Source organism: Coenobita brevimanus, chromosome 34 (assembly GCF_032717465.1).
Source record: "Coenobita brevimanus isolate Jiangsu-jjx chromosome 34, ASM3271746v2, whole genome shotgun sequence".
NCBI classification, from domain to species: domain Eukaryota; kingdom Metazoa; phylum Arthropoda; class Malacostraca; order Decapoda; family Coenobitidae; genus Coenobita; species Coenobita brevimanus.
Window position 1 is genome coordinate 14,649,710 of NC_136987.1, and position 19,481 is coordinate 14,669,190.

At 40.3% G+C, this 19,481-nt stretch overlaps 1 protein-coding gene across 1 annotated transcript in view; it reads left to right on the top strand.

Moving 5' to 3' along the window:
- LOC145396005 (protein amalgam-like) overlaps nt 1-19,481 on the top strand; it is a 323,136-nt gene that overhangs the window by 272,711 nt on the left and 30,944 nt on the right. The window contains exon 2 of the mRNA XM_080269471.1: nt 13,616-13,759. Within this exon, the coding sequence (XP_080125597.1) occupies nt 13,616-13,759 (144 nt within the window). The remainder of the gene's footprint in view (nt 1-13,615; nt 13,760-19,481) is intronic.

A 19,481-nucleotide genomic window follows, 5' to 3' on the forward strand; every position in this document is an offset into this window, starting at 1 on the left:
AGAGAGAGAGAGAGAGAGAGAGAGAGAGAGAGAGAGAGAGAGAGAGAGGAGTAATGATGACCCAGGGCTGCTCTAAAATTCCTTATTTTTTTCTTTACTTCCAGTTTTCTGTGTAGGCTCAGGCCGTGGACATTAGTAAGATAAGTGATGGAAGAAGATGGAGAGCCAAGGAGGTTATGCTTTACTCCGCATTTGTTTGTTTGTTTGTCTCTCTGTTAGCAGGATTACTTAAAAAACTAGGAACGGATTTTAATGAAATTTTGTGGAAAGGTGGATATGGGCCAAGGAAGAAATGATTAAATTTGGGGACGGACCCTGATCCTGATCCGGAGTATCCCGCACAGTATCTGCAGAAGTTCTCAATGAATTTCAATAAATTTTTTTGGAAAGGTGGGCCATGGAAAAAGAGAACTGATTAAATTTTGGGGCGGATCTGGGTGCGGATCCGGATCATATATCCACGGATCCGGATCCGGATCCTTTTAAGTGGCATTGACGGAGGTATGTGCTCTCTTAGCGCTTTCTAGTTATACATACATGTATAGTTGATTTTGTACCAGTCCACTGTCCTTAGTACTTTAGCTGCTTGAGCAAAACCGGAGGCAAGTGTTCGGTTTTTATTGAGAAGAAAGGTCAGAACTTTGATAAATATTTCTCTTGGCTATTTATTTCGTACAGGAGAATAAGTAATCATCAGAATCACCCTTCGTATTCTTTCGTCGAAGGCAAGGAATCTAGAAACACTGACAGGAAAGTACAAAAGAAAGATATCAACAGAATGACAGTACAATTGGGTCACGCCTCTGGACTCTCCATCAAGGAGTTATTAAAATGATTTCTGAATGAATATGTTGTTACTTTTATTATTAAACCGATTATTGCAGATATACTGTTGTGAAAACGATTGAATTGGTTATTACAGGATTATGATTGTTTAAGTTACAGTGAATGACTACATTTAGACAGATCAATTACATACGTGAACAATTAGATATGGAGCATCAAGAACAGGAACTAAAAGCGCTGTCTTTCTTAGGGAAGTTATACGTGTGAGCAACCCATGCCTGAAAAGATTAATACACAGTAAAGTTTTCTTTCCTTCATTTATTCTCAGTATGCATGTCGTATCCACCGTTTTCACAAAACGGAGTCGTTTGCTTGTCACATAGAGAAATCGTGGAAACGTTAAAAAGTATTATGGGCTTTCATTTGCACCTTGACCTTTGACCATGAGTAACCGTGGAAGATCAAACGAAAGATCACGGGTTTTCAGAGGGAGTAACTTGAAAACATTTGATTGTGTACTGATAATATATGGCAATAACGATTAAGTAACTAACAGCAATAATATAACTGCTGTCGGGCGAGGTTTGTTGTGCCTGGCACTACTTTTTTTTTTTTAATTGCCACCATACTTCAGAAAAAGGCAAAACGCACTGGAAGAGCATAAAAACTGGGTATTCTCGGAAATTCCTACTGTTACAGTGACGTACTGTACACACATCTTTGGAAACCTAAAGTAAAACAATTATCGAGCTTCCTCATTCGAACACATACCACATTCTTAGGTGTGAAAGCAAAGAGCTTCATACTTTCGTCCTTATCTGTCTGCTATAATGCTCTTTTTGCCCCATCAGGAGTGTTGAAGGCAAGGACTAAGCCACTTAGTAGAGATGGCTAAGGCGAGAGTAGCTCAGGTTTGTGACTGACTAACTGGGCCAGTCCTTGAGTTGCTCCCACATTTTAAAGAGTCTTGCTTAACCCTGTCTTTTAAAATGGTGACATGTAAAACTATTTCGGTAGGAGCCAGGGTGTTTGATGGCATTTTGAATCTCCAGGGCTCGAAGAGGGAGGAAGCAACCTACTGTACATGTGAAAGAACATCCATTAACTCTCATGGTCGCGTCTTCTATACCATTTTTTCCAGCTAAGACCAGATGATTCTATTAAGTTTTTTGAGTCTTAAGCATCTACGTGTTATTATTGGAGTCATTATGATTCATGGTTGGAGTAACCCTTACATACTATTCAACCCAACACCAGACGATTTCATTAAGTTGAAAGCAAGCTATAGGACTCTTGGTTCCCGAGTGTAAAAGTGGAATATGCTTCTGAACAAATGAGTAAAATATTCAGCTTCTCCTTGACACACTCGTCATCATTATCATTAGCAGCGGCACCACTGGTATAAAACGAGTGAATTATTCTTGCCATTAACCTAGATTACCGAGCGCTGAGCAAAAATATGTTCAGACTTTCTACATACATTTCCAGTCTTTCTAATTACTTACCATGAAATTAAATTATGAACTGTAACATCACTAAAATTCGTACCCTTGAGCAAATTGCCAGTAATATGGAAGAAAAGTCAGTAACTGAAATACTGACAATGACTAACGAAAACTGAGCGAAAAAGTACACATGGAACAGAACTAATATTAACCACAACATTGCAAGAGTATTTACTAAGCAACTGAATATTGAATAAAACAAGAGAGGAGTTTTGTTTTGTTTTGTTTTTTGTTACAACAGTTTAGTAAATACTCTTTCACTAGTGTGTATGTGTTGTTAAATCTTTTTCCATTTATATTGTTTGCTTCCATTATTCATTTGTTGTAATTGCTTGCATAGTTATTAAATCTTCTTCCAAAGTCCTCTTCCCACCACAGTGAGATGTAGCCAACTATCCCATCCATATCTATAACTTTCATTAAGTTCTGTGTACAGCTTACAGTTGCAAGGTGCAGTTACTATTTTTACACAATGTTTTATATTGTACTAATTCTTATATAAAAATGTTTAATCTATCTCCCTATACAGTCATTTATTTAGGGTGATAGTGGAATATGCAGTAGCTGAAGTGTTTCAATTAAACGATGTGCATCACATCATTGATTTTACTGCTTATTATAAGAGTTCCCGGTGGAGAAAGCGGACTCCGTTCCTTCTTTACCCCTGCACAATTGTTAACTATACACGGGTTTTATCCGCCCCTGTGTGGAGTACAACTCTCATGTGTGGGGAGGCTCCCCACATGCAGCTCTCCTCAACAGGGTGGAGTCAAAGGCTTTTCGTCTCATTAACCCTCCTCCTCTTACTGACTCCCTTCAACCTCTGTTTCTTCGTCGCACTGTTGCATCTTTATCTCTTTTCTATCGCTACTTCAATGGTCACTGCTCCTCTGAACTGTCTGCAAGCATTCCTCCACCTCTACGACGGGTACGTAGCACCCGTCTAGCATCAAACTCTCATCCCTTTTCTGTCCAGCTCTCTAATGCAAGAGTTAACCGTTACTCCCAGTCCTTCATTTATGCAACAGGTCAACTCTGGAACTGTCTCTTTCTGTCTGTATTTCCTGTTTCCTATGATCTCCAGTCTTTCAAACGCAGTGTGTCCAGGCATCTCGAAATGATCGGATCTTGAATTTGGCTCTCTCTTGTGTTTTGTTTTTCTCTTGGAGGGAACAATAATTGCGGGTTCGTGGCCTTTGGTTCCTTCTTCCTCGCTTTAAAAAAAAAAGAAGGGAGTATCCATCTATTTATCTGTCTTTCTACACACACACACACACACACACACACACACACACACATATCTATCTATCTATCTATCCATCTATCTATCTATAAACAGTATATATATTGATAGATATACCTGTACATATAAACTTGGAATAAACAGCCCTGTGGAACTGGGTTCACTGGGGGGCAGTATAGGGCCAGACTTTTTTATTTTGTTTACAGCACTGTACAGTATTTATCATACTACCCGACTATATTCTGTGTAACAGATTCCACCCAAAGTGCACAGGTTGCAAGCAGTCTTCATTGACTCCACTAAGGTAACGCCTTGTTTAAAATTTTAGTTAATGTTCTTGCTACCTCTACTTGATTACATTCAGCGTTGTAGAGATTTTTGATATGACGGGAATAGATATAATATTATTTGTCTTATTCGCCTGACGAATTACCGGAGAAGAAGAAGAAGAAAAAAAAAAAGGTTATCTAAATAATGTAAAGTGATATCTATTGTGCTCTGGTTACCTCCGGTCTCTTGTGTTCAGCTCTTATCGGACCTCTTGTGTGCGATGTAATGAGCTTCTCAAAGCCTGCCTAGTGGTGTTACTAACCTAGCCTAGCCTAACATTACCTAACCTAACAGTTTAAGTAAGATCTCCCCGGCAGACACACCAAAACAGTGAAAAGAAGTAATATAAAAAAGGTAAGAATATTAAGGCATCCCGCAGCAATGAGCATGGAAGTGGAATTCTACCCAGTGAGGTCATTATGTCAGTAATGGATATAACCTGGGGGTCGCCGATGATTGGGCTGGGACCGCTGGTGAGTGGCGTGCACAATTTTCACAATATTATTTTAGATTACCCAAATGAGTGAACTGCGTTGCCAAATATGATGGACGGAATAAAAATGCAATACAGGGATTATGCAGCCTTTTATATTTTTCATCAATATTTTTCAAAGGGCCTCGTATTTTGAGCAAAAAAATTACTTATTTCCCATGACGTCCTTAAAATGTTATTCTTAAGCCCAAAGGGCCTCGTATTTTTAGCAAAAAAATTACTTATTTCCCATGACGTCTTTAAAATGTTATTCTTAAGCCCAAAAACATAAGAATATATGAAAAAAAGGATGATTGACATAGTCCGTTATTGGTATGCTAGGCAGATCCTCTCAAAAGTTATGAGTAGACTACAAAAAATAAAATCTAGCCAAAACTGATGGAACCTTCAGCAAAACAGGTAAACCGGAATGCAAAGTGTATAGGAAAGGACAAAATGGACAGTAATTCTTTATACTGGTGAACACACATTGAAGAAACATTGTTTTTATTTGATTTCAGATTGCTTTTATTTCAACCCTTTCTTGAAATACACCTGTCAAACCGATTCTTGAGTCTCTCAGTCGAACTGCCAACGTCAGTGCTGGGTATTTATGAGTCATCTTGTACATCTACTGTTCAAATGCCAAACTGATTCTGCCCTATTTCCGAAGTGAACCCGATTTTTTTCTCAGTCAGAATCCGTTAGCCTGCGTTTTGTTCTGTCAACCCAGTATATGATTTTGCCAACATGTCCATATTTAAAATTTTCATCCTTCAGACTGTCCTTGATTTGTCGCCACTCTAGCAGATTTTTTTTTTATTGTACATTTATCTTTTCCTGTGGAACTTTCCTTACGTTGTGTATCAATTTTGTCATTCTTCTTTGTATATTTTGCAAGGAATTTATATCCATTCTATTGTAGGGACACAGTTTCACAACATTTCCAGGTGTGGTTTCATTCGTTTCATGGTCAGAACAATACTAATGGTCTGCTTCAGATATCGGCCGACGATTAATTAAGCTACGATTGAATCACAGGTGCCTGAGCATAAATACCTTCAACATTAACCCTCTTGTGATCGGAACTATTAGCCTATTCCAGCTAGCGCCAAACAATTTTATTCAGCTGAGTCACAGAATCTTGGGTGTATACGAGAGAACTGGAGTATTACTTGCCAGTTCCTGTTAATTCTGCTCCTAGATATCAACTTTAGAAACGTTTGTGTTTTATTCCGAACACAAATGCAGTCCTTCATTGGATGTACTGTAAATCACTGCTAATTATAAATCATAGATCCCTCTCACACCCTGCTTAACTGATTTCCATGTTATTAGACCTGTTCGTAGATGGCACTGCGAGTGTATTATTTTGCTTGCCGTGTCTGACCGTTTGTTTGTCTGTCTGTCTGTGAACGCATAATCGAAAGAGTTTCTTTTTTATTTTAGCCAAACCTGGTTGAGAGGTAGGCAATGACTGAGGAATTTTGAAAACAAGACAAAAGTCACAGGTACAGGACAAGGTCAGATCACACATTTATGAATTACAAAGATGGATAAATTCGATTTTGAGTACAAGTCCACCAAGGTCAGTGTCACAGAAAATTCAAATGTTGGGCCATTAGGCCAACTGTAAAATGCAAATGTGCAAGTTCCTGTATGCTCCATCTTGTTCGGTATGTTTTAGGTTTTACGACAGGCTTTCCCGGATTTAGAAAATGGAAATTATTCACAGTTTAATTGTCATTCCATTGATCAGTTATATTTCAAGTGTATTGCTATCATTTGTTAATATATTCCATTTTGTGTTGTCAACAATTTTCTCATAATGTTGCTGATTCCTAGACCGATAATATTAATAAGGAAATTATAAGCAACAAGGGGAATAGGACAGAGCTCTTATGCATTCCGCTTGTCACTAATCTTCAATCAAAGTAATTTATACTAACTCTTTGCCCCCCCTTCCCTTTTGCCAGTGCGACTGCACTTCTCCAATAATCTGTTATAAAATGAGGCGGCTAATAATTTCGCTTTCTTATTTATATATATGTTTTTAACAGATTACAGTATACTGATCGTCCAGAAGATTTACGATGTCATACAAAACACGCTTGCTAATAACAGACGCATTTAACATGTATTCAGTATTGAAATTGGACGAGTTGGCTTCAGAGAAACGGACTCTCTAGTTATTGTCTCCTCCAATATTATTGTCAGACATCGGCAGAATATATAATCCTAATCGCAGTTACAGTTCCCAGTACAGACAGAGAACCATGCCCAAAGCTCTTATGCCCGGTTTAGGAATCGAGCAGGATTAAACTTACGGGACGTGTCTGCTTCCGATTACACCACTGCCACCGTCATCTGTGTAAGGCAAGGTGGTAATTGCTGCTGTTGGCTTTACCCACTAGGCCAACACAGTCCGGCAGCACTCCACTAAATGACATGTCCAATTTAACACCATTAACAAAAAATTCTCGGCACGCGTCCACTCATTTTCCGCCCAGATGAACATGGGAAACCACTGTTTCATTCATTCTCTCTCTCTCTCTCTCTCTCTCTCTCTCTCTCTCTCTCTCTCTCTCTCTCTCTCTCTCTCTCTCTCTCTCTCATGTCCGTCAGTTTGTCGTGTGTGTTTATATTGTCCGTTTGGCTATCTCTCTATGTTGTCAGTCCGTTTGTTTACTTGTCATTTTGCATATATTGGCTGTGAACCTTTTCAGTCTTTCTCTCTTGTGTGTGTTGTATATCTTGTCTGTTTTGTCTGTTTGTCTGTCGGTCTATCTCTATGGCTCTATTATTTTATGGTGAATGCTTCCATATGCAGAACTGTGAAATCATTTAATAATACCATGAACGCGAACAGCCCAGAACTTTTGAGTGGGGAAAAATACATCCCCTGGTAAATGGTACGAGTTATGATGATGATGATTCAATGTCAGGTAAACCATCAAATCCGAATACCATTTCCTTTCGTGGATTTACCTTCCGTACATTGTTCCTACTAATACCAAATGCTTTTGTGCAACACGTATATATTCAGTTATCCCCCTCGTTGCCTAGTATCCACTGCGTATTTTGTTCCAGCCAACCCCTAATACTAATGTTCATTAGCATTAAGAAAGCGTGAGAGTGAAGTCATAATACACTGCCTCGATGACATTACCTACGTATTTATTTATCCCGATACCAAACATTATTTATTTTGAGAGTAATTGACATTCAGCGGATTCAGTGGTTGACTAAAAGTGAGGACGTGTCTGAATATTTTTGTGCAAAGAAAATGGAACTAAAGGCCAGGAACCAGCAAATTGTTCCCTCCAAGAAAAAGAGTTAGACAGAAAAAAGATGAGAATTTGTTGCAGACGGGTGCTACGCGCCCGCCGTAGTGGTGGAAAGATGCAAAGAAACAGTTTTAAGGAGCAGTGACCTTTAAAGTAGCGACAGAAAAGAGATAAAGATGCAATAGATGCAACAGTGCGGCGAAGAGACAAAGGTTGTAGGGGGCCAGGAAGAGGAGGAGAGTTAATGAGACGAAAAGACTTTGACTTTACCTTGTTGAGAAGAGCTATATGTGGGGAGTTTTCCCACACATGAGAGTTGTACTCTACACAGGGACGAATGAAACCCCAGTATTAAGTCAACAACTGTACATGGGGTAAGAAAGACAAGGAGTTGGCTTAGCACACCTAATCTCTAGGAGACAGGTTTAACAGGAGAGGCAATGTGATCTTTCCAAGGTAAATCCTGAGAGAATGAAACCCCGAGTACTAAGGTATCATCGTATCACTAGGATTGCTATCTTTGGTATATTTTTTCCCCTACTAAAACTGAAAGTAGGCACGTTTATTTCAGTAAGGAATATTTGTTTTTATTTCAGTTCTGGCTACTTGTAAATCATATTATGCAGCTCAAGAAGGACCTGTCTGACTTAATGATTAAAACAACTTCTCTTAACGACTTCACTGTTATGGGGAAATGTATGCTAAACACACACACACACACACACACACACACACACACACACACACACACACACACACACACACACACACACACACACACACACACACACACACACACACACACACACACAACTTACTTAAAGCTGTCCTTATGCTACAGAAGATGACGCATGCAGTACTCACAAGGTTGGTGAGTTTCTCATTGTGTTTGGTGCCAATGTGTGTGGCTGTGCAGACCAGTCTTGGATCCACAAACTTGGCCATACCGTTTGCATGTCAGGTCGGGGTTTGCTGGGAGAACTCTGTTTTGGTTGTGCCTCCATTGTCTGTGCTCCTCTCTGGCCAAGTTCTGAGCTTCTTCGAGATGATTGGTTCCTTTCCTGCAGAGGGCTTGCCATTGTTTTCAGTCCGAGGCAATGGTTCCTAGATGTTTTACTATAATGCTGCATTTCTTCAGAGTTGTCCATATATGGTTTTCTTAAATCTTTTCTTCTGTCCCTTTAACTTTCACCATGCTGCAGGGAGTTGGCCATACAGAACCTAGTAAGGAAGGCAGTACCTAGGCATGCTGAACACGTGTCTGATTCATCGTAGCTGCTTCTTAGCCAGCATGGTTTCCATGCTGGTTGACATTGCCTGCTGGAGAATTTGTGAGTGAGGGACTCTGTCTTTACGTGTGAATCCTAGAATGCACTGTAGGCATAGGATGTGAAACAACTGTAGCTGTTTGATGTGATGCTGATCGGTAGTTCAGGATTCAGCACCATATAAGAGGGTGAAAAAGCATACAGCCCTTTTATACTAATACATTCATCTTGATTCTCAAATCGGTGTTTTCAAAGACTCTGGATCTGATACGTCCAAAAGAGACTGAGGCGTGGGTGATTCATGCAAACACTTCTGCATCAATGATATATTTATCTGTGAGCACACTTCCAAAGTAGGTACAATTTCCGTTGTTTTACATTATTGCCATTTATCTGAAATGCAAGAGGCTCTACTGGGTTATTTCTCTGAAATATTATTTGTTATATTGACATTTAGTTGGAGCCCAACTGTATGGCATGGTGAGATGCCATTGTAGGGCGTCTGGGGAGTGTGGAAGGACAACCCAGTCATCCGCATATTGTAACTCCAGTAAATTAGGCATTTCAGTCTTTGTGTTTGAAGACAGCTGAGATTAAATAAGTTCCTGTCTAGACGGAACTAGGTATATATTCCATCATAAGGGTTCATTTGTTGGTGACTTAACAGAGTGACTGCAGTGAGAAAGATGTTCAAAATGGCAGGAGCCAGGAAACATCCTTGCCGTACTCCAATATCCATATTGAAGGGTTCAGATTTGCTCCCACCTATGGACACATGAGCGTTTATGTTGTCATGCAAGCTCTTCAAGATGATGAAAAATTTGTGTGGAACGCAAAACTTTAAATGAACATTCTATGAAAGTTCTCTGTAGACAGTCAGATGCTTTTGCAAGATCAGTTAATTCAATATATTAATCATGGTTCTGCTCGTAGGCAACAAAGATCATATCACAGGTGCTTCGTTCCGTCCGAAGTCAACATAGTGTTTCAGGAAGTGTTGACCCAAGCAGATCTTTTTTCAGTCTGGGTAACATCATATTGGCTAATTTGCTAACATTCACAAGGAGGGAGATACCTCTGTTGTTATCACAATTTGAGTGGCCCCCTTTCTTTCTGTACAGTAGTTGGTTACAGTATCAGAAGTATGCCATTCAGATGAAATTCGTTCTTCGTTCCAGAGAGTCAGTAAGAGATCATGGAGACAGTGGTAAAGTAACTGGTCACCCTCTTTGATTAGTTCAGATGGTATGCCATCAGGGTCAGGGGTTTTGTTATCTTTTTCGAGACTGGACTGCTATTGAAGTGTTGTGCCCATCTTTTTAGCATTGCTTGCTTGACTTTCAGGAGCTATCCTTCAGCTGATCGAACAGAGGCTGCGTTGTGTTTGGCTGGCCTATAGATGGTTATTATGGACTTGTGGAACCCATGTTGGTCATTAATATCAGGTAGTCTTTGCATTTCTTTTGCTGGCTCAGTTCACCATTTGTTCTCCATGTTACGCAGTTTTCTCCATGTTTCACTTCCAAGATTCTGAAAATAAGTTTTTAGGGATAAGGATCTATGATGAACCAACCAGCTGTTGTGTGCTCTGTTTTTCATTGAAAGAAGGTCATATATGTCCTCAGCATTTTCATTAAACCAGTTTTTATGGCAGCAAGTGGAGAAGTGTAGGGTTTCTTCTGCACTGCTTTGAATATGTCTTAATGTTCAGCCACTCTGCGTCTATGTTGGTTGCATTGTTGTTTGGGTGAAGTGGTGGGCATTGAGTGAACTTATTTGAAATAGTGCTGCGGAAGGTGCTACAAGCTCCCTCATCCTTTAAAATGCTACAGTTCAGTTTCTTATAGGATGGTCTATGGTGCTTTTTTGGGCATATGACTAGTTGCAGTTGAGTGAGTTTAAGGTTATGGTCTGTTGAACACTCGTCATCTCTCATAGCTCGGGATATAAGAACTTCTTTTCAGTCTCATTGCCTTACTATGGCATAGTCAATTACGTGCCAATTTGTAGATCGTGGGTGCATCCATGTGGTCTGATGTTTATTCTTAAGTTGAAAATTGTGTTGGTGATGACCAGACTCTGTTCTGAATACAAGGAAAACATTCCAGGGCCGTTGTTGGTCATGTTACCAATATCATGGAAGCCTATAATGCCTTGCTAGAGGTGATTATCATTTCCTACTATGCCACTGAAATCTTCAAACTGAATGGGTTTGTCATTATGTGGTATTGAGCGAATGGTTGCATCCAGATAGTCATAAAAAGAATTTTTGACAGTGTTCTCAGAGTCAAGTGTTGGGGCATAAGACACTGATAAGTGTTACATATTAGCCTATAGAGAGCGGTTTACGCCAGGACATAAGCCTTTCTGATATACCCACGGGTGATTCTTGGATCTTCTGTAGTAGGTTGCTTCGGACTGCAAAGCCAACACCATGGTTTCTTCCTACATTTTCTGGGTATCCCCTCCAGAAACAGGTATAGCCATCTCCTGCTTCTGTTAAGTTTCCCTCTCCTGAGAGGAAAGTCTCACACAAGGCAGCAAGATAAATTTTGTATCATTTCAGTTCATGGGCAATAAGTGCAATCCTTTGGTGTGATCGTGTTTCTTGGTCAGTACCAAGCATGATTTGTATAATTAATGTAGGAAGAGTCAGAGGGATTTTTTTTTTTTTTTTTTTTTGCCACAATGTGGGATGCCACGACAGACGTGGTTATCTGCCCAGGAAGTGGAGCAGCAAATTTTTAGGTTGCTCTTCCAAACCCCTCCCCTTCATGGGTAAGTACCGGTAGTTGGGCATCCATTTCTGACTGCTTAATTGCACTGGATGCTGCCAAAAGCATGCACTTCTCCTATACCATCATGCCAGCTGCCACTGGCCCAGTCCTGCGTATGTGCAGGAGCATCTTCCACCCACATCCATGGGTTTCTGAGGTCACCTCATCCTGTCTCCACAGGGCTTTTGATTTTGGTGAAAGAAATGGATTGGAAGGTGAGTATAGCAGTAGGCTTGTGCAATGAATGGAATTGGTTTGAAGGTAAGGGTGTGCAGTTCTTACCACCACATGACTTAGCCCTTCTCAGCCTGGTATGGTGGCACAAACATTCATGACAACCATCTACTGATTAGGGTTGCACGAGTCTGCCAGGAGCCCTATCTGTCAAGCCCCACCTTCCTTGGGATTCCACTCATGGATGTTTCTTTTGGGGTTTACTCCCATAGCCTTAACCTGTCGAAGCCCCACAAGCCAGTGGATTTAGGATAACTTAGTTTGCCCCACACTGATGCCCCCTCCAGCATGGGAACCACCTTGTCGTGGTGGGGGGCTTGTGTACCCGGTAAGTCTGATGGGCCTTTCCAGCGGGGGGGGGGGGAGTTATTCGTATTCCGTAAGTCTGGTGGGTCATACCAGCAGGGGGAGATTCCCCTGGCCGCAGCAGCAGGACACACACACACACACACACACACACACACACACACACACACACACACACACACACACACACACACACACACACACACACACACACACACACACACACACACACACACACACACACACACAAACCAACGAACTAAGATAAAGAGGACTTGGCTCAAAGGTCTAGTACTTGACCTGGGAATCAAACCTGGGAGAAGCCAGGGGGTTATCTCCCTTCCTAGCTATTTTCCCCATAAACCTACAGTATTTCTAAGTCATGGACCCATTTTCACCCTTGGACTTATTTCCCCCATGAACCCATTTCTCCCTTGGACTCAATTTCTCCGCCAATCTATTTACCTCCATGGACTTAGTTTCACAATTAACTGGTTTAGTCTTATGAGGTAATTTTCTGTGGACTTTTTTTTTTTTTTTAACCTCATGGTCTTATGTTTCCTTATGGACCTTCTTCTTCCATAGACCAATTTTCTCCATGGACCTGTTTCCCCCATGGACCTATTGACCCCCCTACCACTAACTGGGGGTGATCCCTGTGATGTAATGAGTTATCCTATAAGATGCAGGTTTGAAAAATGCACCTTTAGGTTTTGGTTTAATGTCGATATGACAAATTTGAAAGCAGTTATGGTGAAAAAACGATTTTTACCTGTCTCCATTTATTTATTTTTTTTTAATACATTTTTGGGGCCTACAGCCTGGACCATGGCCCAATTTCGCACCAAATTTAATCAGATGATCAGAAGGTCATTGCCTATCATCCCTATAATTTTAGTCAAAATTGCACCAGTAGTTTTTGCATAAAGTTGTTAACAGGCAGAAAGGCAGACAGACAGACAGACAGACAGACAAACAAACAAAAAAACAAAGTGAAAACAATACCCGTTCCCGAGCCATTCAGGGGCGGGGACTGGTAACAACAAGGGCATTGCGACTTAATATTTGTGAACTGTAGTTCATTTAGATGTGTACACAAGCCACATCACCAAAAATTGTATGTTCTTATCCCCTAAGTAGTTTCTTAATGTCAGCAAAAACACCACTAACTGTTAGACAATATTCCCCGGTATGACCTTTAATTGCAACACAAATTCAAACATCCCCCAGCCATCCATTCCTCATCTGTACAAGCACAACATGGGGAATGGTCAATGCTGTTTATAATTATTTTGATTAGTAAGTGCTGGTTAGCACTCAGTCCCCTCCTATACATTATATTTTTGCGAATCCCCAAGATCTGGCCATGAAGCACAGCGCCACTAATTATCTCATTCTTCTCCCCAGGTGTGCCCAAGAGCTACCAGAACTACGAGTATGAGTACTACTACCCTGAGTCAAGCGACCCTCCCGTGTTCACGGCACGACCCCAGACCTTCACGGTGGAGGTGGGGCAGTCTGTCATCATACCCTGTGACTACAATAACCCAGGTAGGTCCCACCTCAGGCAGTCCTAACAAATCTCTTAACTATTCATGAACACTTCTGTAGTCTTTCATCAAATGACTTCAGCACTTGAACTTTTCCGGTATGTCCGTCCACAGATACTTTCAATTACCTGTTCATCAAGCCCAGGGTAGTTCATCATCAGGAGCTACGACTTTGTTGTTAACTTATTCGTCTCGAGATACGTGTATCCATGGTCTAGTAATAGAACCCTAATTGGATAGAAATTTAATGTTATCATATGGTTGCCAATGTTAGTACCCTGTCTGACCCATTGATGATGTACAGAGTGGCACGCAGAAACATAAGCTTCAGCTCTGACTTTTCTCTGCGTCATTCTTCTCATACACACCTCTTCATCATCATTGCTTTGCTGATATGTCAAAAAGTTAGTTCTGGCTATTACACTAATTCCAAGGAGAAGGTGTAGTCTAGTAGTAAATTCATGAACTGATAAAGACGCAAATACAGCCCGTGATTACATAATGACCCTTCAGCCTTCATCAACCACAATAATTCGCAAACCAAAGTCGTGGTCCATCCTTTCAGTAAGTCGTCATCAGCCCATTTTTTGTCCATCATCCCACAGGAACATACACAACCATGCTACAGAAGGCTCCAGGAGTCGTGTTACTCCCTGCCATCCCGCTCTCATTCGTGTGGCAACAGTGCACAATGTCACCATCCCCCACCTCTCCTACGCCTCAGTCATTCCCTCTCCTTACCACTCGTATTAACCGCCTCCCCTCTTATGACGTTGGCCATGTATTCTACACAGAGTGTAGTAGCCATAATTCATGATTTTATTACATTTTGCTTTCATGGTATTGCCCCGCACGCAGCGCCAAAAAGTGAAAATTAATTACAAGCTGGGGTATCATGCCAAAGTGAAAATGAAGTGACAAAACATTCTGAAGATCAATGATACGAACACCCTGTATTTTACGAGGCCTTTTGAGATTTTATGGCCTGGATGTCCCCTTAAAAAGGCGTGTAAGATAATGACAGAAGCGAGATGGAATAATATCATTATTATCCATAATAACCCAGCTGAAACGTCGGACAGCTTCATTCCCTTTCCCCTCTTCCCTTCGTCTCCCACTCACTCTGCTTCGGTGGTTCACTTTCTCGTTCTTCTGACTTTCCCTCCCCCCCTTCTCTCCCTTTCCTTACTTCATCCCCTCCATCGCCCAACCTCTTCACCTGCCACCACTTCCTTCTTCAATGGGAGAATATATATTACAAGTAACAGCACATACCCTCATAGAGATTTCATATTATATCCTCTGTGGATCATTCAGCTGCATGTTGATACGTCGATTCATTGTATCAAACTACTTGATAAGAAAATGCTCTGGTGTCTGCCTCCTACCCAAACGAGTAGTGCGCCGTTGCCACGTGAGCGAGAGAGTGATGTCAAGGGGTAACAGGACTCCTGGAGCTGACTGTACAGTCAGGGATAAAACTTCGCCAGTTATCCCACCGTGTTTATTCACACTTAGATAATGCATTTTTCATTCTTTCCTGACAGATCATAGCAATGAGGATCATCCATGGACATAGAAACCTTAACTAATTGACCAATATTATCCTGGCTCTCTGTTTACCTGTAGCCAGATGCCTTAATCCCCAAACGGGCGGCTACAAATCTCTTCAGTCTCACTCTCTTCAAATTACACGTCTTTTCTCATATATATATTTATACCTATCCCTCCTTCTGATCCTCAGTGTCACCTTCCTCCCTTCACTTTATTCATATATACTCTTCTAGTCTTTCATCCTCCATCCTCTCCACGTGGGTAAACTATCTCAGAGTATTTCTTCGAGTGCACTCTATTAGATTCACATCAACACCATAGCGCCCTTTTAATTACTTATTCGTCTGACTGTCTCTCCATGTTCCACATGCTCCTCTCGAATTTCTAATATCCCCTTCTCTCACTTTTGACTTGTGTCCTTCAACAGGGCGAAGTTTCATTTCCATACATTAAAGTAGGGATCACATTTCTGTCATTCAGTATCTTTTTTTGTGTTACTTCAGTCCTCACTTTCCCATTTCTTATCAATGCTTTCACCCACCTTATGAAACTGAGAACAGAAGAGGTGAATAATAAGCAACATTTTGTCCACCGCCATAAGTTACTCACTCAAACTATGGTCACTTCAGTGATACTGTCTTTCCCAGTTTCATCGACTACTTCGTACTTATATATGCGTGAGTAGCAGTGAACCATAACATTCCCTTAAACTTTGACGCTTAACCGTCGTTTTACAATCCATATCTCTGTTTCAGCTTTAGGTACGAGCACACTTGACTCTACCTTCATTTAACCTGATTTATTTCCATGATGAATTCTTCTGTTTAATTTTTCAGGCCAGGGGCGTCCTTTTTAGAAATGTATTTGTGTTATTTCCATGCGATTATATTTAGCTTAAGACAGACCTTTGAACCTGAGGGTTAAATATAGTCTTGATTAACTCTTTGGCAGCGAGTGGGATCTCTTAAGCTCAGTAAAATCGTCTGGTTAATGCAAGAATAAGCTGAAAATACGTCACCACTATTGGGCATTAACAGATAATCATTCATTTGCCTCTCTTTACTCACTGACTTTTTCTTAATATACCCCTGTAGTCTTTATCCTTCATCTTTATAAATGATACAGTTAGGAAAGAAGTGGCCTGAGCATTAAAACTGTGTTTATAGATTATGATTCATGAATATTGCAACATCGATTTGTTTTTCTTTACAAATATCTGCGATTTTGATGCCTATTTTAAGTATATATATATATATATATATATATATATATATATATATATATATATATATATATATATATATATATATATATATATATATATTTAAAGTAGATGATCATTGCAAGGATAATATTGTCTCTCGATCCATCTATAATCAGATGTTTTAATTCTAGGCCACTAAATGTTAATTTCCGTATTAGCCTGTCTTCAGCCATCAGGCTTTCCATCTTTCAACCTGCGCCATCTTCTTTCATATATATCTCCACTCCATCTCTCAAACTCTTCCCTTGTCTCTCTCTCCCCCTCCCCACATGCATGTTACTCAAGTACGATTTACTTATTAATCTCTCATTCACCATTCTTGTGGAGGGAGAAAGAAAGGAGTCTTTGACAGATTGTTGGTGTTTTAAGGATCTCATAAATTTTGCCCTCTTCCATCTGTTTTATATGAGTGTAATCTTTGTTCTTTTTTTTTTTTTCTACTTGATGCATAAAAATTAGCGTCCTCTTGTTATGAGAAGCTCGTTTTCGTCGGAACGTTTCTTTGTCGTGCCGAATGAACTCGTATATCCCAAATAAATCTGGAGAATAATAGTAATCTGCGTCAACTTCTTTAACAAGAATAGAATGTAATGCTAGTCAGAAATTAGTTCAGTTCAATGGATAAGGTATTGAGCTACAATATCAGTTTTGGTAGATACTACATGGAGGGATGGCTTCAAGGCGCACATAAACCTTAAAAAAATGAAATCACCTGCAACTGTCAAACTCCTAGGTTCTAAGTCTTTACTAACATACAGTCTTAATCCCCAAGTTTTTATGCACCCCAAACAACTCCTAAAGAAGCTAAAACATAACGCCAAAACAATAACGGCCTAGCTCTAAAATGGCTTAACGGATCACCTTTTTTCACAGAAGGATTTCGTTTTCCCATTCACTCTGATCCCTGATAGCTCTTGGCCAAGAAAGGTCGTACATAGGTCATAGGTAGGGAAAAGGTAAAATTTCACAGTGTACATCCGATTTTAGCCTATCTTGGTGAACAGGTGGAATCTCAGCACAGGGTGGACGATTTTTGAGACCAATCGGTCAAAGGTATTGGTCACAGGACAAGGTCAAAGTTCCCATCCTTCTTAACACCAAAAATTGTATTCGATTTCGGATGAACTTGGTGGTAATGTTTAAGCACAGTCAAAGATAAAAAAATCATAAAAACGTTTGAAGTTCAGAGGCACAGGACAATATCAAATAATTTTTTTTTCTCGATCGAATTTGGACCAAACTTAGTGCAAGGGTTCTTGACCCATCAAGGATGAAATAGTTCGTGTGAAAACATTCAGTCAAAGGTCAGAGTCACAGGAAGTGTATAATGTAACGTGCGGGTGTTGGGCTCCCTGAGTGCTCGATTTTGCTATCTCCAGACGATTATGTAAAGATTATATAAAGCACTTTTCGAATGGGAGAGAATCAGTCAAAACCTTCGTCAACCTTTCCACTACTACGACGGTCTTCTAAGCCGACTGACTTACGGAAGGTTCTGTAACTTGCTGATCAGGGTCTTTAGACAAATTATAGAAACAAGCGCATAGCACCCGTCTAGCAACAAACTCTCATCTTTTTTTCGGTCCAGCGGTCTAATGCAAGAGTTAATCGTTACTCCTAGTCCTTCATTTATGCAACAGGTCAACTCTAGAACTGTCTCCCTCTGTCTATATTTCCCATTTCCTATGATCTCCAGTCTTTCAAACGCAGTGTGTCCAGGCATCTCGAAATGAACGGATCTTGAATGTGGCTCTCTTTTGTATTGTTTTATTCTTGGAAGGAACGGTTTGCGGGCTCCTGGCCTTTGGTTCCTTCTTCCTTGCATAAAAAATAGCATAATAATTCATGGCCAAACCATCTCTAAGTACTTTGACATATGCCTCCAATAATATCCACACTAACACCACAACTCTCCTCCACTTCCTCATTTATCTGTATATCCATGTAAGTCTGCATGATCCTCTCAAATAACCTATTTCCGCTATTCTCGTTCTTGATTCGTGTCTTTCCAATCAGATCCAAGATTTATTGCCATACATTAGGGTATGGATCACAATAATGTCATGTAGCGACCTCTGACTTCCGCACTGTATTCACTTCCATAGTCCTTATTTATGCATTCATTGAACTTGCAATCGTTCTTTCCTACTATACTCTTTCCTACATTTCATCCTGTAAAGTTTCAGGCTTACATACTTGAAGACAGTCAATTTTCCGTATTCTGACCATCGAGGCTCACCGTGCATTCTGTTACATCATTTCTCTCAAGGACCAAAGCATTTTTTCTTTATATTTCCAATTTTATATTTCGTTTCATACATACAGTATATTCCCAGGGTCATTCACTAAGCATCAAAACTCCCTTTCATCATCATTTTATATTGCAATATTATCAGCAGTCGGCAGCACAGCAAGTTTCCGATCTCACTCTCTTTCATTAAGAACACTTCAGTATTCACTGCCCTACCTTGTACTTCTTTTATATCTCCATCCGTTCATATATACAGTATATATATATATATATATAGATAGATAGATAGATAGATAGATAGATAAATAATAGATAGATATATGTATGTATCATCGCAGTTTATTTGTAGATCCACAAGTTACACAGCTCCTTCAACAGGGTCAAATTCATACAGTTTGGTATATTTAAAAATTCATATATATTGTTCGTCCAAAGTTATGCATAAGCATTGCAGGAAGAAAAAGGTACCGTCGTGGTCATAAATAATCACCTATCCTCCTGCACCTCGTGTCTCAGGCTGGTTCCTTTATGCGCGGCAAGTCACACTGGAATAAGGGGGGCTGAGAGGGAGAGGCCTGGAAGAGAAGGGGAGGTGGGGTAGTGGGAGGGAAGAGTGATGGTGCTGGGTTGGAGTTGGGGAGGGGAGGGAGGGGA